At 39.7% G+C, this 25,240-nt stretch overlaps 1 protein-coding gene across 1 annotated transcript in view; it reads right to left on the bottom strand.

Moving 5' to 3' along the window:
* foxp2 (forkhead box P2) overlaps positions 1 to 25,240 on the bottom strand; it is a 122,667-nt gene that overhangs the window by 46,527 nt on the left and 50,900 nt on the right. Inside the window, exon 5 of the mRNA XM_047389793.1 lies at positions 5,082 to 5,171. Within this exon, the coding sequence (XP_047245749.1) occupies positions 5,082 to 5,171 (90 nt within the window). The remainder of the gene's footprint in view (positions 1 to 5,081; positions 5,172 to 25,240) is intronic.

Genomic DNA, 25,240 nt, shown 5'->3' with positions numbered 1-25,240 from the left:
TATCAGTGCACACTGACACACCTTTATCGGCAAAACTGGCACAGTTCTCTCCCCACTGATGCTAACCAAACTCCCTAAAGGGGTGCAACAGTAAAAGTGAAAGGGGGAGAGTTAAGAAGAAAGTGCAGCGAGAGGAGAGAGTTGAAATAGAAAGTGTGAGAGCAGGTGACGGGAATGTTGGCATGGGTGTGTGTGTGTGTGAGGGTGGGTTTGGGGTGGGGGGGATTTTCCTCTGATGTTGCAGGTAATATGGCCTCCACTGGATCAGCCTCTTCATCAGTGACACACAGTAAATTACAAGTGCTTCAAGCAGCTCAGTGAATTATAGTTCATCACTTGGAAAGGCTTTCCCCCTCACTACCGGGACCCAGGCGTATCAGATCTGCCGGTTAGGATCCAATTAACACCCTGGCCAGAATCATCTGATTGCATGTGTAAGGGCTGGTATAACTCGTTTATTGCACCCATGTATCTTCTGTCACAAGGTAAATTTGTTGCTGCTACATCAAAGGTCTGAGCTACTCTTTTTTATCCCTCCCTCTCACTTTCTCTTGATCCCTCAAACTCAGCTACTTCGCCTTGGGGTTGCATTACAACTTCTTTTGCATCACAATGATGAACCTACTCTGTCCTCGCAATTTAGCAATCTTGTCCTGTAGGTGTTGTAAATGCAAGAAAAAAAAAAAAAAGACGAAGTGGGGGAGGGCATGAAAAAAAAATCTTGTTTTCTGGTTACAAAAGCAGCAACCAAGGGTGTTTGACTTAAAATGTGCTGACGTTTTTTTTTTTTTTTACTTTCTTTCTTTCTCAGAGTCAACAGAAGTTTTCCTCATGAATAACATAATATTTTCCCCCTCTCGTTTTTCCCCTTCGCTGTGATAATTTTTCTCTATTTTCAGATGCAACCAGAGGGGATGCAGTGGAAAGATATATTCATAAATGTAAATGTGAACCAGCATCCTTTTCGCCATGCATACTGGAGTAAGTCAACCTATACTCAAACTGAGCGCAGAGGCCCTTTAGAAGACATGTGCTTCAATTCAGATGGTATTGGCTTGCTGTAGAAATGCACACAGGTGACCTTTAAAAGTGAGACACTTCCTCAGATGGCCCAGTGCCCACAGCTAGTCTGACTGGTCTGAGCAGAAAGCTGCAAACACAGAAGAAAAGCAGCAAAACTAACATCCTTCACGATCCATAAAGCCTTCATTTACTTCCTAAAGAATGAAAAGAATGTTGTGCAGATGAAACCAAAGTTATTGGTCTCATAAAAGTTCATTCCCAGCTTGACAGTATGTCAAGGAGTGGTTGTAAGAGTCACTTGAGGAGAGTTACATAGCTTTGTATGATGTAGGATCAAATTTTAATTACTTCAAAAGGTCGAGTTACAGGCTCACTTTATCAAGCATCCATCTACATCTAGACTTCAGCTGCTTTACGTTTGCATCTAGAAAATGTCCTTCCTTCCTTCCTTCCTCCCTACCTCCCATTTTTTCTGGTTCTTGAATGATTTGTTTTTATAGTTCGACACCGCTAGATATTTGTAATTAATTAATGCTAAATATTTTTATTTAGGTATTAAAATTTTGTTTTTAAAAACAAAAAATCTGGAAATCTGGAAATTGTGGGAATTTAAGTCTGCATTATGTGCAACCGAGCATGAGCGAAACAACTATCACATTCATAGGCCACTGTAATCCTCTCTGCCTCTCCTTGTCCACATTTCTTTATTTGTATTCTAAATGTCAGTGTATAAATGCCTTTTGAGGGGAGTGAAACGTCACCATACAGAAGGGTGCAGATGAGCAGAGGTAAAAAAGGAGAAGAGACAAGAGGGTGTTGTGCCTTGGGAGAGCCATGTAAGCAGCAGCCAGAGACAGGAGGATTTACAGGAAGAAATAGGTGTTTATTGAGCGTTCCCATGGGCTTACAGCGTAATAATAGACCTGTCACATTACGCAAATGTGGAGGAACAGCTTCTGTATGTGTGTTTGTTGGGCTGTTGTTGTTTTGTATCCTCTGTGCGATTGCATATTTCAGTGCCAGAGCTGCCTGCCTCCGCATCATCAACTCCTGAGCAGCAACGATGAGCGAGCGGATAGAATTAGTCAAGCAAGAGCCTTTAGCTGCTAATACGAGTAATTAAAACTGCAAACTGAGGCACTTAGATGCTTGTGTACTAAATAATTTACATGCCATGATCTATGGATCATTTCTCTCTCCTAAATAGCAACGACAGAGAACAAGAGGAAAGGAAAACTGGCAGAGGATTTATCAGTGTCTCTGCCATAAGCAGGATGTCATGGTTATATTAATCCTTTTCCCACTTTTAGCAGCACTAATCATACAAGGGGATCAATCCTCATGATTCCTCGGGTGGAAAACATGTAGCTTGATTGCTGCTGACTCTTATCTAGCTGTGAAGCTAATAAAATATTGCACTGTAGCATCCGTTGTGGCCTCATAATCCAGGTAAATAACAGCTTTATTGAGTAAACTCCCTCAAGACAAAAACAAAAAAGAAAAAAAGAACTGGCAGTGGAAAAAAAGATGGTTTAATGAAGTAAGTTTCATCTGCTTTACTCTGATATTTGCACACAGGAGTATTATGGGGAAATGTCATTTGAAATGAGAGGATTCAAAGCTGCTCAGCTGCATATTCCTACTGTAAAAATGAATTTGAATTAGAACTCAGTGAGTAACACTAAGAGAATCAACACTTTTTTGGGTTATTTTTTCACAGTGCGACACCGTGGATGCAAAGTTTTTGGAGGAAAGAGGTGAAGATGTTAATAAAAGCTGGATCAACAAATGCATATGCTGGGAGCTGGACAGGCCGAACGGCAGGCCGTCAGATTCATATTGATTCACACCGTCAGCCAGCCAATGATGGGGTAAGCAAATGTAAATATTCAATATTTACCATCTGCTGGTGTTATTAGAGGAAGGTGCTTGGACATGGGCAGACAGTTATCAAGCCCTAACACATCTTCAATATAGGCTCACAGGTCATGCTCTGGATTTTTTTTTTTTTTGGGGGGGGGGGCATTTGGAGATCAAGATTGCATTTGTCTGATTGTGTTGGGATTATATATAAAAGATTAACACAAAGCAGTACTTACTCTGGTTCGAGTAAATAAAATCTTGTGCAACCAATTACCTGTAGACTTCGCCTAATCACCAAATACAGTCCATCTGTCCGTTATTTAATTCCAGCATAAATATAAAGCCAGAAGAAATTAAAATTTTACCACAACCTATGAAGGGGACGTGGCAAACGTTGAATTTGGTATACTGGTCAGATGAGATAAAAATGTAACATACATGCAAAATGGTATGTGTTGGAGAAATGCTTTTCCTCTATAAGGCCAGCAAAACATTTCAGAGTTAATGGAAGATGGGTAGAGTTAAATACAGGGCAATTCTGGAAGAAAACCTGTTAGTAGCTCAAAAAGGCTTCAGAGTAGGGCGGATGCTTACCTGTCAGGACAACCCTAAACATAAACCCACAATTTATCCAATCTGGCTGACTTTAAGCTATTTGATAAAAAAACAAATGGGCATACATTTCAGGTTCTAGGTGGCATCATCATACTGTGGGGAAATGTGGAACTGTTGGTGTAAATAGAAATGCACATCATACTTGTCGTATTTCCATTTGGCACAAATTCTGACCATGCAAAGAAGCTATTCCTACAGGCTGATGCCACTACTGCCAAATTATGTGCAATTGGTTACAATGCAATTTTTTTAAGGGTGTCAAGAGGAAACGAAAGGTGGACTTTATGTGTGTGTGTGTGTGTGGGAGGGAGGAAGGGTGTGTTGGATGTGGGGTAAGATAAATGCTAATGTATGCCAAACTTTCCAGATTTGTTTTTCAAACAATTTTGGTGTTTCAAAAATCATCCTTTATCTTTCACTTCACAATTAAGTTCTACGTTGATTGCCTATCACGTAAAATGCCAGATATTTTTGAGTGTACAGCAACAAAAAAAAATTAAATGGGTATGAATATTTTGCAAGGCACTGTATTCACTTTGGATCCCACAGAGTCCATCAGCTATACTGTCTGTAAAAGTGCTATCAACATTAACACATTTTAGGGCTAAAGGAAGAAGTATGACAAAAGAGTCTTTGGCAACCTTATCTCGTCACCAGTGCGTAATTAGATGCACGGGGGTGTGACTCCAATTCAAGGTGTTGCCATTGTTAGACTCTGTGAAAATATCAACGGGTGAGGTTAACGCCAATTTCCCTGTCATTAATGAAATGCACAGGGCTTCCTAATGAGGTAAACCACTGCTGCTTGATAGTACTTATTAGCTGAGAGCAGGGCACAGGCTCTCACACTTCAATTTCAAACTGCTAAAACTATGATAAATATAAAAAATGCTGTTAATAAGGAAAATGGAGCAGATGTCAAGGGGCCTTACATAACTCGATAGAAGAGTAAACTAACTAACCGCCTTGTTGACGTAAACAAGGGGGATGAAAAGGAGGCTTGTGTGAGAAAAATATCTTAACACCAGAAGGAAAGAGGGCGGCAGGTGGTGTGTGCGGATGAGAGTGTGAATCTGTGCGCTGGCATATGTGTGACCTTTTCCGAATCACTGACAACAGAAATAGACAGCTCTACAAATCAATAAGGTAAATTAGTGCGGAGGGAGGAAAATGACAGGCAGATAAAATTAGCTGTGTAACGGACTACTCAGGCTGACGTGTATTTCAAATAATAACTAACCTAAGGATTTCCTCTGTCAACAACGCATGGACCTGGTGAAGAAAAGCATGCAGCACAAGGGCAGCCAGTACTAAATAACCTTTGGATATACTCATCACAAAAATGTCTAGTGTGATTGACACATACTTTCTAGGCAAACATGAGTAAAACTTGTTGTACTTTCTTTGTCTTATTGTTCTTGTGCGGTTTCATGGGAGTGAGTTGTTCATCTTAAAGATTTTAGTCTGAGGACTGCGTGGGCAAATCAAACACGCTTTGTGGAACAAAGGAAATCTTCTTTATTCGAAGGAGCACGTATTACGGACAGACTTAAGAGATTAGACGGAGGGAGCTACTTTACCTGCAGTGGACGCTGCTTGTCCTGGCTCTTTGGAGATTTCAGGCCACTGCCTGGCTGCTGCAAGAGTAATTGCCTCGCTGCTTGTAGTGCCTGGGAAGAAGAGAGCACAACACAAAAGACAATGTGAAAAAAAAGACATTTTGAAAGACTAAGTCGGCTGGGAAAACATTTCACATTTTAAGAATCACATGGCACTGAAGATATGTTTTAGTAATAACTGGTATAGCTATGATCACGGATAAATACCGTTTGTCTAGAGTACCTCTAAAGAATGGGGTTGGAGGGGGGAGTAGAATTGACCTGTCTAGTGTGTGCTCAACTGAAATATCCACTTCCCTCTGCAAATTACCACCACATTTGCATATTCATAATATCAATGTGAAGTAGAGGCAGCACCATGTGAAGTGTCCCTGGGAGCTGTAATTAAAGTTGACAAAATCAACATCAGATTACATTTAGAATGAATTAACCAGCGGTCCAGGTTTTACACTGTGCATTAAGGGTGCTTATGTGCAGAGGATGGGTAGATAGAAGGGGAGATTAATAGATTGGTGGGGATAGAGAGAATGTTCCCCATCCCGATCGAATGACTTCACAGCTGTTCACATGTCTGAAAGAATTTGAAGAACTCAACAAGATTTGAGCAACAGTTTGGCAAAACCAGCAATCCTCAATTTTTTTCAATTTTTTTTTATTCAGACACAGAGTAAAAGTTTCACACATCCTAAACTACATTTCCAAACCTCTGTAATCAGTGTAGAATATTCTATTGCAGGTTTGATTAAGCAATAAATGGCAAGTTTTACTGCGGTGCAAATGTGACCTATTCGACCTATTTCCAAAAAACATTGGAAGTGCTTCTTTTTTGTTTTTTCAAAATATTACCAATGTTACAGAGTATTTGAGTGTTGTCAACCAGCCCGATAAGTTCCATTTTTACTTTGAAATAGGAATCTCAGATGTTAAGCTTACACTTACATTACCAAATGACAACAAAAGACAACTTAATACAGTTTCACAAAAGTCTTCGATTGAAGGAAAAATGTCATTGTGTATTAATATGAGATTTTGTGTCAAGAGATCTTATTACACCCTAAGAAAGTAGCAAATTTTCTTATAAATACATGATGCGCAAAACAGAAAACAGCACGATAAGAATCAAAGAGGCTGGGATGTATTTATTTCTTCATGGTTTCATGGGCTTACAGCTCCCCTTCCGCTCCATGGTGAACAAGCAAGCACAGCAAAAGCTGGGCGAGAAACTTCACACGATTCTTCAACAGAAGTACGAGCGAGTCTAGCGTTAAAGAACTCTGTGCACAGATGCTCCACACAACAGAACAACTTGTTCAGTACTGGTCTGCAAGCATCAAGCTGGAGTAGCACAACAACTTCATAGGTCTCCTTTTTTGTGTTTGAATTGAAGAGGCGATAAAAAAATAAAACTCGGGTGGAGAATGACACTTCCTCAAGAATCCCAGGTCCTCATTTCATTCTGGAGCTTGTCAGTATCCATGACAACGGCTGCTTTGACAGGGCGTGCATATGGCACAGCTCAAACCAGCTGGTGGGAACAATGTTTGAACTAGTACATTGAGATCCTGAGCAAACAGAAGGAGAGGACAGGAGACAGACAGAGAAAAATCAAAGGGAAAAAAAAGGGGGGAAGGAGGAGAGGAAAAAGTTGCCATGTCTTAACCCCCTCGGGGAACACATCCAATCCCCATCTCTGCTGATCAATTATGAAAAGACAGAGCTCGGGAGGTGCCTTGAGAGGTGGTGGTGGTGCTGGGGAGGGAGCTGTCTGGCTGCTCAGGAGGAGCCAGGACTTCTGCTCCGAGGTAAACAAACACATTACACTGGCACTGGGTCCTATCTGCATTGATCCGTCTCTTCTGTAAGAGGAGCATAGTCGCCACTAGTTATATACATGTGAATGTGTATGGTGGCATCTGTAAGCTGAGCTTTAGCCTTTTCTTCAAACCACACACCCTACTACACATCAGCAACTGCAGTGAGCAGGCACACACAAGGTTTTGTCGTTGGCTGGGATATCAAACGTATTTTTTTCTTTTTTCTCCTTTTACCGAGCATATAAGACAACATAAATTCCTTGAATGCAGCCAATCACTTTGCTAATTAAAACACAGGGCCTAATTAATCTCACCATGATTGGTGAATCAAAGCAATTATAAGGCTTATTGAGTCCTGCACACAGTAGTTATAGAGGAGGGTTGCTTAAATAGTGCGACTTACGGTAGCTGTCAGGAGGGAATGTTTATCCATGTGTGATTCAATAATGACTCACTGTGTTATACCCAATACAAGGAAGCTCCTCAATATATTATACATGGTCAAGAGAACAAAGAAAAAATATATATGTTAACATTTAATACGGTGCCTTGCAAAAATACTTATACCCCTTGAACTCATCACATTTAAAAACGTCTATGTATTTTATTGGTTATTTATGTAACACACTAACTAACTAACTAACACACAACTACAGGGGGCTTATTACAAAATTAACTCTGCTTATGATGAGTAGTTCTCTGAAATATTACACAGGGGTTTGGATATAAACATGTAAAAAATTACTACAGTGCTTTTCAAAACTATTCTTACCCCTTGAACTTTTTCAGATTTTGTCATGTTACAAACACAAACTTTGGAGTATTTTATTGGGATTTTATGTGATAAACCAAGAAAAAGAAGTCACCATGTTCATATCAACTTTGTAGCTTTGTATTTTCCCAACACCATGATGATGTGGAGAAAAGTGGTTTTACAATATAGCAACTTAGGAGGACAGATAATAAATGCGTACCACAGTTTTCAGATTTGTATGTGTGATAAATATTGAAATTAGCATTATGATGTCCCACTTTTTGTTGGCTTGTCACATAAAACGTATTAGTTTGTGGATGTGACATATGAAAATATGAAAACGTTCAAGGTAAGAATACTTTTGCCAAGAACTGTATTTGTGGCAAATACATATCAAGGGAGATGAAGCAGAGAGATAATCTATGCCAAGCTTATTAGAAAAAGGAGACTGCTCATAATGAGGACTTCCCCAGACATAAAAGTGGCCTTATCAACACCGGATAGAACTTTTCCACAGTGGCGTGTCATGTCTAAAACCTGTCTGGCACCTCCTCCATGGAATTGGGGTTAGCCATTTTTTCGGAAAGCGTGTGATGGTGTGGAAGGTAAAAAAAGGGGGGTTGGGGATGAAAGTTTTTTCCCCTTCACTTTCACTGGCTCTGAGTATTCAGCCATTACAGTAAAAAGCACCAATTTGTGCAACCCACTTCTCGCTTTGCATACATGGTGGACCTAAAGCCCGTCTGAAAGCACAAAAAGGAAAGTCATCAAAAGTTGGCTGAAGAGCTACCTGAGCGGACAATAAAACACACACACACACACACACACACACACACACTAGTACAGATGTGGCATCTATTTAACCTGGGTTGCTATGCACGAAAAAATGAAATTCCCAGTCCATTAATGCACACATTGTATAAACAGCACAATGTGACACATTCTTCAGAACGAGAGAGCAAGGCAGACAGTGTAAAAGAGAAAAAAGAGCCAGGCCCCCGCTATATAAATAACAAGGCACTCAGAGGCATATTTGATGTTGATATCCATCACTGAGGCTGGAAAAGGGGGAAAGAAATACGGGGAGGGGAAATAACAGTGCGACCAAAACCGCGACACAGGGATCCTTATGAAAATAAGATTCAGCCCAAATAGATCTGCTGTAATTGGTTTCAGATAGTGAGGTCAGGAGAAAGGCGACACCGGCGACTATTATGTGAAACGGACTGCGAAACAAGAATGTTTACACAGGCATTCCTCTTCTACATTAATAGGCATGCAGAGATCACTAGAGAGGGCGCTAAAGGAGAAAGTAAGAAGAGGCTGACAGAAAGACCCCCAAGATCCCTCATCTATGTTTCTACCTCCATGCAGAACTCCAATTCTACACACAACATGGTAATAAGCAACACCGATCACAATGCACCTTTATAAGAAGCATGCAAAGGTCTTAAACAAGCATGAAATACATTAGGCGGTGCTTCAACACTGGGCCAAATCATTGCAAATCTCCACATTGCTTATTGCATGTGGTTGGGGATGCGAAAGAAATAAACCATCCACAAAGAATGTCACTCTTTCAAATCCACATGGAGACCGCAGGATATTTAGCCATGACATTGGCACTGGAAATGTTTGAGAGGGTGTGACATTGTGTTTGGACAGTGCAGATCACTTCCTGACTCAAATCACACCAGGAGTTGTTGTTATTAGGGGTTTTAGCTGATATTGGAATGATGACACACGCGTGTAATATCCTGCTCTCAACAGGTACTTCTTTACACAATGCCTTCACGTTCCAGAAAGCAGCTGTAAACAAGACGTCAGTTGTCGATCAGTAAGAAATGCGGTTGCATCAGGGCTAACTCAACTTATCTTGAGTTTGTTGAACAGATGCTTTGTATGGATGCAAGAGTGTGTTTGTTGTGGGGAGTAAAGAGATGGTGTCTAACTTTGGAAAAACTCCAGCTGAGCTGACAGCTTTGACAACTCTTTACGCGCACACACTTGATGCATAATATACACCCAACGCCGCATCAGCAGGCTTATCCATCTTTGTTTCCAGGCTACAGATTCAGGGGAGGTGGGTGTGAATAAGAAACAAAATGCACCAAGCTATATAAAAATTAGGTAAAATAAAATGTTTACACAGTTTCTTGTTGCGTTATATATATATATATATATATTTATATATATATACAATAACACAAATATTTAAAACAAAAATGTAAGTTAGACTATTTGATAAAATAGTCTGCTGTATATTACAGTTTCAATAATGTTATCCATAACATTATTATTTTGGTACATTGACTACAGGCAAAAATATAGAATGTACATTCAGTAAAAGTAGCACTTTAAAAAAAATCTTATTTTGCAGAATATTAAACTTTTGTTTTTCTTATTCTGCTGCAACAGGTGGGGAAGGAGAATCATTGTGTAGCTATGCTCCAACAGGCATGGGGTGGTATCAGATTTTTAAGGTATAATAACCTTTAGTAAAAACCAAGGTATAATGGTAGTTACAACAGAATAAAAAAAAACAGTTGTACAAGGAAATCTAATTGCTTTCTTATTATTTATGTCTGCATTGAAATAAAACATATTGATTTCTTTCATAAATGTTGTTATCTGGAGAATGTGTTCTTTGTTACACTACTATACAAAGACTTTAGACAAAATAAATGAAAACTTGCTAAATGTTCTTGCTGTTTTTACACCAACATTCTTATTGTGCAGAATATCATCCTATTTCATCAGTCTGCCCTTTATAATATGACACTAATCTGGTGTCGCTGGATATTAGCTGGTTAATTAATTTGAATATCTGTTCAGGTAGCCAGCCTGCAGTCTGCTGCTTTACAGAAATGCTGCTTGAAATGTGCCAGTTATAGTCTTAAAAGCGTTAGCTTAATAAGAGTCGTGTTTGGTGCTCCTCTAGTTTCCACACCATGGTGTCTGTGTTTTTTTTTTTTTTTAAATAAGAAATATTACAGCCTCATTTTAATTTCTTGTATTTAAGTGTAATTTGCAGCAGTTAACTGGGAGTCAGCAGCAATAGGTTGTGGGGCAGCAATGCTGTGTTACTCTACAAGCAGAGAAAATTTCACAATCACTTTGTCTGGCCTCTTATTAACAGGACTTTAAAAGCTACGAATGGTAAAATAAGAACAATGTAACCAAACTTAAAAACCTCAATATACCTTGATACTTGCAATCAACCGTTTTTGGACAAAAATGGCTGATTGGGCAGAGGCTGCTTGCCTATTGGTAGAATATATACACTCAACATTAAAATATTTACACCCTATTCTCTTATGTTTGAGAAAATCCAAGAAAGTTGGATGGATGGATGGATGGATGCATGGATGGATGGATGGATGGATGGATGGATGGATGGATGGATGGATATACAACTGGAGGAGCTGGAAGTGGAAAAGATTGGTGGGAGGATATATACCACTCAAAAATTTTATGAAAAACACAGGCTAAGTTAGTGAAAGCAAGTGCCTTAAGTAACTCAGCAGCGTGAGTGGAAATATTTCTAATCTCATATAAAGCTCAGAGCTGCTAATGGCACTGAAGGATGGCTCAAGATTAAAGAGTTATTCCACCACAAAGCAAATGCACTCCAAATATCGAGGTTTGGTCAAGTCCGCAGGTTTTAGTTCTTTAAAGATAGCACAGAATGTGAAAAAACTTCCAAACACTCATTCGTGGATAGTTCTGATGCTGCTTGATCATTCCACCGAACTGGATTATCTGGCGCCTATAAATGTGAGACAAATGCCATTGATGTCTTAAAAAAGTTCCAACAGAAATGTGCGGGCGATTCCTTAAGACAATGTTTCCGTGGGAGAGAATGAGGAATAAACCAGGGAGTAAGGGAGAATTTGGAAAGCATGCAGGAGTAATGAGCATTTTAATGTATGACTCAATAAATCAACAGTCCGTGGAGAATCTGCGTGGGCCTCAGGACAGAGGTAAAAACATCCAGCAGAACAATGGGCTTCTGTGTCCTGCTCTGCTAGCTCTGTCTTCATATTTTCAGCTACTTCAGCTCCATCTCGCTCAATATAAATAAACTCTGTCTTACACATATCTGTATTATTGGACTTTTACTTCTTAAAGGAGTGAGCCCTTTCTGAAAAAAAAAATCCTGCAAATTGATTGCTAACTCTTTCTCTAACCATCACTTTGAATTCTTCTGTTTCCACTCTGTTCCCTTTCCTGACACTCAGCGCAATATTCATTTCTTCTTCCTCATCTTCTTTCTCCTGCCCCTCTCTCCCACCTATCTAACCTCTTGTTTATTGATTCTCTAGATTAAGAATTCCTAGGGTGATGGATTGTAACACACAAACATCAAATTATTTTGCGGTGTGCTTATTTGCCTTTTCCTTGCATCTATTTGGCCTGTGTCTGTAGACAATTATGCCTACCCAGCACCAGACTCAGGTGCTAATAATGAAGGACAAATAGAAATCGTATGTGTAAACTTCTCCCACTGATGAAAATTTATATTAACTTTCTACCACAGTAAACAGAGCTGCATAGCTACACCGTCCCCAGAGGACTGATGAGATGAATTCGCTCTCTTCTGCCCCAGGAAGAAAGCTTGGGTAAGAGAGAGGAGCTATGGTGGTAAGAAGGACTCAGAGGGGCCTAACTCTATTGTGCAACTTTACACTTATTTTTCTCTTTCCAACAAAGACAAACCATGAGCTTACTTTGCTGATTGTGAATCAGCGTTTGAATTTAAAAGCTGAAGCATAGCATGCACACCAGTATGTACATGTCTGCTGAGATGCTTGATAGACCATGCCAGTAATAACAGCATGGTTTGCTGTCTGTCCTCCTGTCATTGTCATAGATATTCTATGCAAACTGCACTCGCTAAAAAACATGGGAAAACACTGATGTTATTCCTAGGCGTCAATCCTTGAACTAATAATTCCAAATTGCAAAGATGTTTCTTTACCATTCAGTTTAAAAGCAACAATATTTCCAAAGAATTTATCAAATACAACGTTCACTACAATATTTGTCAATGCATTTTATAGGAATTCTTTTAATGGAAAGCAAAGGATAGTTTAAAAAAATGTCTATGAAATATTTAAAAATACAGAGCAGATTGCATTCAGCTCCCCTGAGTCAATGCTTTGTTGAGCCACTTTTCCCCGAACCAAGAGGCTGCCAACACAAAGTTGTTCCAAAGTTGCTACAAAGATTGTATTTGTGTCCAGCTCTCATTATGCTGATACCCTTGAATAAAACGAGGTGCAACCAACTTCATTAGAGGATGTAGTATACAGGTCCTTCTCAAAATATTAGCATATTGTGATAAAGTTTATTATTTTTCATAATGTAATGATGAAAATTTAACATTCATATATTTTAGATTCATTGCACACTAACTGAAATATTTCAGGTCTTTTATTGTCTTTATACGGATGATTGTGGCATACAGCTCATGAAAACCCAAAATTCCTATCTCACAAAATTAGCATATTTCATCCGACCAATAAAAGAAAAGTGTTTTTAATACAAAAACGTCAACCTTCAAATAATCACGTACAGTTATGCACTCAATACTTGGTTGGGAATCCTTTGGCAGAAATGACTGCTTCAATGCGGCGTGGCATGGAGGCAATCAGCCTGTGGCACTGCTGAGGTCTTATGGAGGCCCAGGATGCTTCGATAGCGGCCTTTAGCTCATCCAGAGTGTTGGGTCTTGAGTCTCTCAACGTTCTCTTCACAATATCCCACAGATTCTCTATGGGGTTCAAATCAGGAGAGTTGGCAGGCCAATTGAGCACAGTGATACCATGGTCAGTAAACCATTTACCAGTGGTTTTGGCACTGTGAGCAGGTGCCAGGTTGTGCTGAAAAATGAAATCTTCATCTCCATAAAGCTTTTCAGCAGATGGAAGCATGAAGTGCTCCAAAATCTCCTGATAGCTAGCTGCATTGACCCTGCCCTTGATAAAACACAGTGGACCAACACCAGCAGCTGACACGGCACCCCAGACCATCACTGACTGTGGGTACTTGACACTGGACTTCTGGCATTTTGGCATTTCCTTCTCCCCAGTCTTCATCCAGACTCTGGCACCTTGATTTCCGAATGACATGCAGAATTTGCTTTCATCCGAAAAAAGTACTTTGGACCACTGAGCAACAGTCCAGTGCTGCTTCTCTGTAGCCCAGGTCAGGCGCTTCTTCCGCTGTTTCTGGTTCAAAAGTGGCTTGACCTGGGGAATGCGGCACCTGTAGCCCATTTCCTGCACACGCCTGTGCACGGTGGCTCTGGATGTTTCTACTCCAGACTCAGTCCACTGCTTCCGCAGGTCCCCCAAGGTCTGGAATCGGCCCTTCTCCACAATCTTCCTCAGGGTCCGGTCACCTCTTCTCGTTGTGCAGCGTTTTCTGCCACACTTTTTCCTTCCCACAGACTTCCCATTGAGGTGCCTTGATACAGCACTCTGGGAACAGCCTATTGTTCAGAAATTTCTTTCTGTGTCTTACCCTCTTGCTTGAGGGTGTCAATAGTGGCCTTCTGGACAGCAGTCAGGTCGGCAGTCTTACCCATGATTGGGGTTTTGAGTGATGAACCAGGCTGGGAGTTTTAAAGGCCTCAGGAATCTTTTGCAGGTGTTTAGAGTTAACTCGTTGATTCAGATGATTAGGTTCATAGCTCCTTTAGAGACCCTTTTAATGATATGCTAATTTTGTGAGATAGGAATTTTGGATTTTCATGAGCTGTATGCCAAAATCATCTGTATTAAGACAATAAAAGACCTGAAATATTTCAGTTAGTGTGCAATGAATCTAAAATATATGAATGTTAAATTTTCATCATTACATTATAGAAAATAATTAACTTTATCACAATATGCTAATATTTTGAGAAGGACCTGTATAGTGTCGACCAGTGGCGATTGCTCTAAAACTGCAAGGGAAGCTCAGCTTCCCCTAAAATGTCAAAAAATAAACGATCAAATATATACTGTTGTGTGTACATGTCATTGACTAAATATGCGCTACAACGCACTCAACTTTTGTTCAGAATCAGCTTCTTATCACTGGTAACTACACGGCTTTCCTCTCACTCATTCCCGCAGCTTCACAGTGCTTTAAACAGTGAGTTCAACAGCGAAGCAAAAATGCTGGGCTTTGTCCCGCCCATCGGACGCTCAGCGTCTCTGGGGGTCTATGGGGCAGTGGGCTGGCCTCGGCTGGTCCGGAAGCTCAGCTTCTGCATGATGATTGGATGATCTGTCTGAGGCTGAATCCCTTTTTGATTGACAGCGAAATGAGCGAATCAGCGATCTTGAAATCGAGCTTCGCCTCCTTAAAAGACCAGCATCGGCCACTGGTGTCCACCTGTGTGTAAATTAATCTAGGTATTAATCCAGCTGTTCTCGTAAGTCCTCCGACATTTGTTAGAGAACACAGCATCATGAAGAACTCATTCTATCACAGAAAATTACTCCAAAATCCCAAAAGATCTAATATTTAGTAGCTTTTACATTTCAAGGGCCATGAATTAACTCTCTGCATGCTAATCATATGTTTGGCCAGTTACATGAACTTTCTCTGCATTTACAGCAAAACCTGATATAAATTTTTGGTGAATAAGATGCTAAAGCTCATAGAGAAGGTTGAGGACATCATAAAAATAAAAATAAATACAACTTTTGAAAGTGTACCCAAAGTTTCTAGCATAATGTTCCTATGGCATAAATTCATTTTAATGAAACGCAAGAGAAAGTGCCCGAAGTTCCAGAGTTTCCACAGACTATATGACCCAACCATCCATCCTTATTGCTGCACACTGCTGATCAGCTATCTGAAAAAAGGCCCCTACACTTTTCGCTCACCTAAAAGAAACACAAATTTTGCCGTTTCAAACGATTTGTGGTTTCACAAAATAAGGACTGTCATTGCGTACAACCTGAAGGAGGCTCGGCTACTGGTATTTATGAGGTGAAACTGTTTTAATTGTTAGTGTACATCTGGCAAGCTAAGATGTCTGTAAAGCAGCAGAGTTCAGTTCAAAGCCTAATCAATTATTTATCTAATCTAAGTTTGTTAGACTCAAAGAGTATTAGAAGCTCATAATCAAGCAGAACAACAAAACTGTAAAATATTCTGAGCAATTCTTTGAAAGCTAGATTGATTCAGATTGATTATACATTTTTGCTAAAGTACCTGTATTAAAATAGCAAATAATTGTGGTATGTTTACCTGGAATTATTTGTTAACATTTGTATATCTCTATTATATTAATACTGTATGTCTTGTTACTTTAGCAGCAGTGGGAATAATTGTTGCTTCCTATTTTAAATACTCTGCTTCATCCTTATGTTCCTGCTCTGGCACTGAGATCATCTGATCAGCTGCTATTTTCCCTATCTTTTTACCCACTGTGAGTTGTCTCTGTAATTTATTGTTCTGTGTTCTATGCTTTTTTCTTGTTTGTTTTGTTAATTCCTTTTGTCTCAGCATTTGTCTTCTATTGTTCAGCACTTTGGTAACAACCTGTTGTTTTTAATTGTGCCTTACCAGTAAAATGTGATTGGATCTGATTTAAATAAAAAAATGCATTTTGCTTTTTTCAAGGTTATAACATGAGAATAATATACTGGCCAGTGCCTAATTCCTGAGTAGCCTTCATAGGAGGAAAACTGTATATTTAAATAATTTTTATCCTCGAATCAGACACAGAATGAAGGCAGTTTTCATTGAGCCCATTTCTGTCATTGTTGACAAGGTGTAGCGGCTCCAAAGAAAAAGGCCAGGGGCAACTGACAAGCTGATTGTGGCACAAGACAACAAGCAGCTGTTTCAAAAGAACTGCTTTAGCTCTCCTCCAAGACAAGTCAAGACTGCTGAAAAAATGTCAGCTTGCATAGACACAAGCAAGCCCAGCATGCGTGGTGATTGCGTGCTTCTTTACATGACCTCTTCACAGGGGTGGCGGGGTAGGGTGGGGGCGCTCTGCTGTTGCAGTTCAATGTACGAGTGTCTGTCTGTCTCACCCTGCAGAGCTCAGGTTAAGTGTTGAGTCTAAGTGTTACCCTCTTCATGTGGTCGATGAGAGAGAGAGCACTCTGACCTAAACTGTAAGTGAACTCACCTCACTCAGAGGGATAGTCATTCTTTACCTAATTTAGGTAGGAAGAAATAACCAGATGCAGCTTCATTTTCAGCCAATGATTTAAAGCAGGTAGAGTTTATACAGTTATAACTTAGTTTATACAAGCCCAAGTGATTATTTTGTCTCATGACTAGCTTCCTGTTGTTTTACAAAGGATGATGTATCTCTATCAACGCCTCACTCTCCTCAAAGATAAACTAAATAAAAGCCACAGTATCTGAACCAGGACGGGAAATGGATCACATTCTCTCCCGTCTCTTCTCTCAACTGTGCTGCTTATGTAGCACCTTTATTTCCCTCCTCCTCTTCTGTCCATTCTGTGTTGCACCGTGGTGCTTGTCTTGTGAATATTCCAATTACAGAGAATCGTGTTTGACCTTTAAGTGAGCGAGAGAAGATATAGTTATCTACCTGCCTCGCTGACACCCAACATCTGTCAGTCAGTCGTTGGCCCCATCCTCCCTTACCAACCCATTCACCAGTACGGGTTACATGACTGCAGTGGGTTTCATGAAACAAGCCTTTGTGTGTGCAAGTGTGTTCATCTGTGTGTGAAAAATGAAAAAGGGTTTCCATTTATAAATGCATGTATGTATTGTCAATATATTTTATCTGGATTTCATGTGACTAACCGAAACAAAGTATTGCATAACTGTGAAGTGGAAGGCAAATATGAGGATTTCTATTTTTTTTTCTTCTTTTCTTTTTTTTTTTTTTACAAATACAAAACTAAAAGGAGTGGCATGCCGTTTATTCAGCCCTTCTGTCATTATTCTGTTGAACCTCCTTTCCCCACACTATAATGCTGCCACCGCCTTCAGAAATCACCCTAGTAGTAAATACAGTCCACCTGTGTGTATCCTAATGCCATAAATAATCCGACTGTTCTGGGATAGCCTTAGCAGTTTGTTAGAGAACATTAATGAACAAAAGTATTATGAAAACAAAGGTCTTTCACAGAAAATCACTACAAAATATGTTAAAATTTGTGGTTTGATCATGGACGGGCTCAAGAGGAGATAAGGCACTGAAAAACACAAGGGGTGCCCATTCTCCATTACCTGGATATTTTTAAGTAAGCAACAGAAATGTTTTTTCTCTTTTTTTAAGTGTTCGAGCCGCCCCCCTGCTGAAATGGTGCTCTGGGATGTGTTCCAGGTCGCCAGTTTTTAAAAACGATCTCTTGTTCCAGTGATACAAAACCGTCCGTATCATATGGCTGAGATATGAATTAACTGCACACACACAGAAAAATGAAGAAAGAGATGTAAAAAATGTCTTTCCTTAATCTGCAACGAGCTCGAGAACGCCTCACTTCTACAAACAAAGACTTTTCCAGCAGCATCCTATATCACGCTTCTAAGAACAAGCAGGCGTGAGCAGAATCACTTCTTTCATTTCATTCTTGTACCCAATGCTTTTTTTTTCTTTTTTTTTATAAAAAGGCTAATCTACATCTTTCATTGAATCAAGGATGGAAATTCACAAGAAATGCTGCCTTTTCAATTTCATGCTGAAGTAGCTCAAGTTAGTGGATGTAATTTCTCCTAACAAGAAAATTTATCACTCTGTCGCGCACTTAGTCCAGCTATGTGAAAAAAGGGCCTCCCCTTTCCTTTGACTTGTTTTTTAAGGCTTTGATAAATGTGCCAAAAGCATGATCATTCCCTTCATAGCACTTCATGCAAGAACCAGAACGTTTACCACGGTTCAAAAAAAGAAAAACATTAAAGCTTAGGTTGAAATTTGCACGAATGACAAATAACAAATAATTTAGCGCTTTGATACAGGCATTACCAAATAAAGTATGGACTAAACTAGGAGAGAGACTGATATTTCACACATAAAGATAGCAGAACTTCTAAGTCATCTAAGTCAAAAAACCTCCAAAATATGCCCTTTTTATTGAATTCTCTCCTCTCCACAAAGATGGTTTTCCTCGCTGTGACAGAAATTCAGTAATAGACTACCAATGCCAAAATTCTTACAAATCCATCTGAAGTTTTGTGCAAATGAGGATTATCAGGTTCACCGCGAATGGGATGATGAAGTCCAAACAGGTGAAAAGAAACGCCTGAAGAACAGTATCTCAGAAACAATAATACGCATGGCCAGGCCACCAGGCTAATGTATATTTATCATGTAAACTTCTGATAAATGCATATGCAGAAACAATCAAATCTTCGGGCTTCTACTGGAAGATTGTCGCACTACACGGACTCAAGCGTGAAACCAATATCAGCTTAGTGTCCGCTCAAGCTTGAAGTGCTGCGCCTTGCCGAGAAAAGCATGTTCTGCATATGCTCATGGACAATGTTTTTTTTTTTTTTTTATCAGGGTGGAACAAGCAGCTTTCCAGCGCTATCACTGATCAATTCCATCGAGTTAAGTCTCCCGTGTGGGTAAATAAGCAATGGTTAAGTCTTGATGAGGAATGGCAGGCGGTTTGAGTGTGAATACGGGCATGAGAGGGGCGGGCCTGTCTATCTGTGCTGCAATGGATGCCTAGTGTCACTTCCATCATTAACCTCAGACTCTAGTACATCTTATTCTCTCCATCTCCCAAAACAAACGTTCAGTTGAAAGCTATCAATCGTGAGATTTTCAGACTTTGTACAGGCCTTGCTATTCAGTGTATTCGCTTACTTTGAAGCAAATAACATCTATTATATTGTTGTAAACGGCACAGAAAGGAGAAGACCTTGCATGACAAACTCAGACCCAGCAGCTTGATCTCCAAAGCCTGCAGTGAAGAGTGCCAAAGCCAGCACTAAGTGACATGTCAGTCATTTTTTTTCTGTTTGAGGCTTTCAATTCCCAGAGGCCTGGGCTTATTTACTGCATTTGTATGAAAAGCTGTGAAGAGCAGAGGGGCTGTGAGCAATACTCTATTACATATGTATACAGCATGTGGAGGCAATAGCTAAAAAAGCGTTTTCTTCTTGCGGACGGGTGGCGTTATGACAACAAACACTTTGGGAGAAGCCATTTATACTTTAAAAAATGGGTCAGTGATGAAGGTAATCAGAGCGGCACAGAGTGTTAACAAGTGAAACAACACAGCAAAGATACCTGGAATCTGTTAGCAGAGATTTAGAACGCATTAGGGAGAAGCACCAGTGACATTAAAGATGCCGTTTCCTCTTGGTAGTCATCTTCTTAACCAGATTTGCAGTCATATTAATATTAGTTAGAGAAGGCAAAGCGGGTATACACAACAAACCACCGGGCATGCGTTTCAGAGTCTGATTTGTTACTATTCATGACCAAAGCGGAGAGGGACTGTAATACTAGACATGCTTGTTAAATTCACAACACTCCAAAGCTGCCTTCTAGCAAATCCTGTCTTTTGGTTGTCAGCTTAAGACACCCCGGCATATGCATATGTAGGATTTTTAAGCTCTGTTAAATGGATAGCAGAGTCGTGGCCTATCAAATAACTGTAAGCCACTCGCCTTGTCGGAGGGGGAGGGAAAAGAAACATTTATAGAGAGCATGCAGTACTGCGTTACCTTCCATGAATTGGAAAACATTTTTTTTTTATCTCGCTGTTAACTCCATATTAGACCAAAACGGAGGCATTTACATGTATGCTTCCAGCTTGTGTGTGACAGAAACACTTTGCCCTGCTATATTAATGACTGTTTAAGCAGATGACAGGGGAGTGGCAACAAACAATGACAGAATGCCAGCTTCGGCCTGTGAATCTGAAGGTGATGCACCATGCAATACCAAGTCAGTCTGCAAATAAATCATTGAGGTGGGGCAACTGCTCAGCTCTTAAAGGGAATGTGCTTTGTGTACGTGTGTGTGTGTGAATGTGTATGCATTTCTGTATGTGTTTGTGCTTTTGTGAGTGGACGTATAGATCCAGTGCCATTTATTTCCCCGAGCTGGACCAGGGCAGATAGAGAGGTGTGAAAGGAAATGAGTTGTGAAGTGGCAATTGATCCTGGCCTGCATCAGGTTAGCTGAAAAACAGCAAGATTATTGGCCGCAGTGTGTGCGGTCTTATTTACACAGAGGTGGTTAACTCTGGCCAGGACATTTATCACTCAGCTAGTGCACTACATAGAACAAAAGGAGGCGGGGAACAAGAATAGCAAAACTTACCTCTAATCAAAGCTCAGCTATGTCATCAGAATTACTTTGAAAACAGTTTTAAAAATATAAAAAAATTTGAATGTACACAATCAAGCAAAGGTATTTACACCTCTGAATACAATACAATTCAACCAACTTCCCTCAGAAGCCACATAATTAATAAATAGACTCCACCTGAAGAGTAATACTACACATTACCCATTACAGTGGTGACGGCATCATGCTGTGGTGATGCTTTTCTTCTGTAACGACAGGGAAGTTTGTCAGTTGTTAGGATGATAGATGGAGCTAAATATGGCAAATCCTGGGAGAAGAACTGTAGGAGGATGCATAAAGACTTGAGACTGAGGTAGGACCTCTAAAACATCTTCTCTCAGGGATTTGTTCTTTTAGGTGCTCAAAGGTTTGTTGGCAGACATTGGTAAAAGAAAAGAAGCATATAAAAACCAATAAAGATATCAGACATGTCAGGTCGAGAGAAGCACGGCTCAGGTTTTTCTTTCCACTTTAAAATAATGAAGTTTGTAGTTTGTAATTTGTCAAGTTGTGAAAAAGTATTAATTCTTGTCAAAGTTGTATTGTCAAAGTTGCTTGAGGATAAAATGTCCTTTAGCATTCACTTCCAGCAGATTTTACTTCATCCACCACTTTCCTCCATCTTTTCTTCACTGTCCCTTTTCTCCTCGCCTCTCTTTCAAGCCTTGCAGCTTGACATTTCGTCACGCTCTCAAGGGACGGCTGCTCGAAATGGAGTTAGTAGGAGAGCACCACTGTAAATTCCAGGAGGCCGCATGTAATGTGTCTTAAACGTAGATGGACAGCCTGGGTTTTAAGGAGCTGAAGAATAAGAAGGAGGCCAAAAAAATCGGGGGGAGACTGAGAGCACACAAAAGAGGTGGTGTCTAGATAGATAATAGAATAATGCTGTGTTTTGTCTGGGGAAGGGTGAACAAACAGTAGCTACGCTGTCATTCACATCCTATATCTTTAGTGTCATCGTGAAGGGGGGAACTACAGCCCTATATGTCACAGGCCTGTATGTACTATTCTGTTGAGACTCTCTGCTGATAGCCAGGTTTGAAATAAAAAGAAGGATGGCTTTCATTGTAAATAAGTCAGACACAAGGATTTCTAGAGAAGAGCTGTCTTTTCACTGAAAGGGGAAATAATTTTACAAAGACATACAGTACCCCAGCTTTTCTTGCACTTTCTCCTGCCTTTACAGCAAAACCTTATCTTGGCACAGACAATGATGGCTAACAAAGACCTCCTTTATGAAATCGTTCATATTTCAGTTGAGGTCTTTCTCCTGTCCTGAGAGGTGATTGATGCATCAGGCCAGGACCGGTGTCTTATTTACACAGTTGAGTGGGGGCAATCTCAGGCCTGAAAGATAAACCTAATGAGCTTCTTTGTGTAAGGGTGCAAATGAGAGACACCATCCTCCCACCCTCCTTCCTCTGCTCCATCCAAAGGGACAGGCTGGGTGATTAGGCCTTTAAATTATGCTCAAGGGCAAAGCCCAGATTTGCATCTGAGAGGTGTGTGTGTGTGTGTGTGTGTGTGTGTGTGTGTGTGTGTGTGTGTGTGTGTGTGTGTGTGTGTGTGTGTGAGAGAGAGAGAGAGAGAGAGAGAGAGAGAGTGTGTGCCTTCTCAAATATGGTACAAAGAGGCAGGCAGAGAGGCAGGTGAAGGGCAGGCTCCGAAAGATGCTTGAGGGTTGTTTGTGGAAAGTGATGGTCGGTGAAACTTGAGTGTCATGAATTCAGAATTTACCTATCTCGAACAACAAACTTGAGTTTCTGTAAGAAGGAGATGACTTCAGATGTGTGTCAAAGGTATAACACACACACACAAACACACACACTGTCATTTTGTCCTTTGTCTGTGGGGTAACTTTCTCACTAATGACTTTCATTTTGGGGAGAATTTCATTTGCCCCTAAACCCTAAATACTACCCATCACTAGCTGTCAGATTTATCATTCCCCCCTTTTTTTTCCTGCAGCTAAACAGCCAGGAAGGCGGGTTAATTGCTGTCACCCTCAAGTTGGACCACTGCCTACCTCGTGTGTAAGCGACAGAGTAAAGCCTAGAAGTGAGATGGCACCTTGGTGCACTTATTGTAATTTATGTCAAAATACTGCAGTCATTTAAATGGGGTTAGATCGTTTGCATTTTGCTGCATCATGTGCCTCAGGAGAACCCTAAAATGAATAACACACCAGTTTAGCCATTTCAACATGTTTTTCCTCTGACACTATCGCGAGCTAAATTTTGCTACTATTTGTTCAAGAGGAAATAAATGTTTGTTGGGACAAACAAGCAAAGAAAACATTGTAAGTCGGAAATTTAAATTCATCAAATCAAGGTTGCATTTATTGCAGAAAATCTAGAAATGCTTAAAATAAGTCCCACTCTTTAGTGGCACAAAAATGTCCCTGCAATAGGCATGGACTGGAATTAGACTGTTTCAAAAATGCTAATATTTCCATCATACGGCTCATATGGTTTGAGGTTATTTTAATGAGATGCCAAAAAGAACAGCATCAGTTTTATCTGGCTTTGAGGAGTGCATTTGTACTGCAGCATTGCCCCTTCTTCAAATTGTGCTGTGCACTGCTGGTCAGCTAGCTAAAGAAAGGCTACTAGACTTTTCCCTGACTTCTTTGCTGTTGTAACAAACAGACACCCATGGTGGGCACACTAACAAACCACCAGCCATCACACATACAGGTGCATTAAAACTACAGTTGCCAGGCTACGAGTAGTATGTCTCTTAAACATCCAAATGCTGAACGGGGTGGCTACCTAAGCACATAACCCAAATAATTAACCAACTAACATCAATGTGTTATACTGGTTGAGATTCAACTCAGATCTATAACTAAGAGTCAAGTAGGACTTAAGTAGCAGTAGTAATGTATATGTACATATGTACATGTATATATATATATATATATATATATATAAATATATATATATATATATACATATATATATATGTGTGTGTATGTAAACCTCCAAATTTGTTTTATAATGTTACCTTTGAGCGTATATATATTGAGCATTTACAGTAAGTAAGCCCCGCGAAATGCAACTCTCACACAGGTACAATTAATTTAATAATCACCAACCTTTAGCTATTAATGGTTCATGACAACCTATTCATATTTTCTGAAGCATAATAATAATAGACACATCCGTGTCTCTCACACTGAACTGTTTTAAAATGACTTTGGGTCATTTCAATTAGGGATGCACCAATAACAAAATTCAGGCCGATATCGATATCCGATATTAATATTGCTGTAATGGCAATAACCGATATTTACCGATATTACATGTCATGAATATCTTACTACCCTTTCAACACTGTGAAAAAATTACCAAACCCTTCTCTGCTTCATGTTTCTATGTGTCTATGTTTCTAGACAGCTAAATAACATTTCTTATCAATTTTCAAAATAATTTAGGCAACAGTTTTAGTACAAGTTGAATTGAATTGAATTAGGCATAAGGATAATAGTTTGAATCGATAACCTAAAACAATTCTGTTTTTTAGACAGATGCATCTGACGAGAGAATGTTATTTCAGTCGAGACTTAGACTTGATTTAAACTTGCCCGTCAAAGGCTTCATTTAAAAAAAAAAAAAGACTTGTGAATATTTGTTCTTTGTGAATACCAGAACAGCAAAGAGCTTTCATTTTATCTGTATATTTACTTGAAAAGTACTACTAGATTCAGTGGATGTTTATTCTACAGTTTTGCTTTAGTCGATGTATCAAAATAAAACAAATATATGATGTAGAGGCCATTATTATAACTATATTCATCAATTTACCACTTTATTTTATCAGCAGTAGCAACAACTGATGCTTTTCTGATTTAATTAAACTCAGATGTATCATTTTATACACTTTTATACACAGAATCTATACACAGAATGTGAAATTATAGCATTTTTACTAAAGAATCTCATACCGGCCCATGATTATCCTGTAGCGATCTGGAGGTCTTTGGCTAAAATAACTAACATGACAATAATGGATTAGCTGGGACTTCCTCTTGCTCCAAATATCAATATACTTCCTATGGAAGTGAGCCAATTTTAGAGCGGGCAGTAGTCCTGAGCATTGGCTCATCAATCCCACTGATAACTCTGGCAGGATTAAGTCTGCAGACCACTGTAATCAACTAATAGGCTCGTTATGGGACATTATGGTATGGATCCAAAGATCAATGCATCTCTTGCATGTACATACATACCAGCATAAAGTATTA

The sequence above is a fragment of the Girardinichthys multiradiatus genome, chromosome 17 (assembly GCF_021462225.1).
Source record: "Girardinichthys multiradiatus isolate DD_20200921_A chromosome 17, DD_fGirMul_XY1, whole genome shotgun sequence".
In the NCBI taxonomy this organism is placed as follows: domain Eukaryota; kingdom Metazoa; phylum Chordata; class Actinopteri; order Cyprinodontiformes; family Goodeidae; genus Girardinichthys; species Girardinichthys multiradiatus.
Note: the sequence above shows the minus strand (reverse complement) of the source record. Positions and strands in the feature narration are given on the sequence as shown.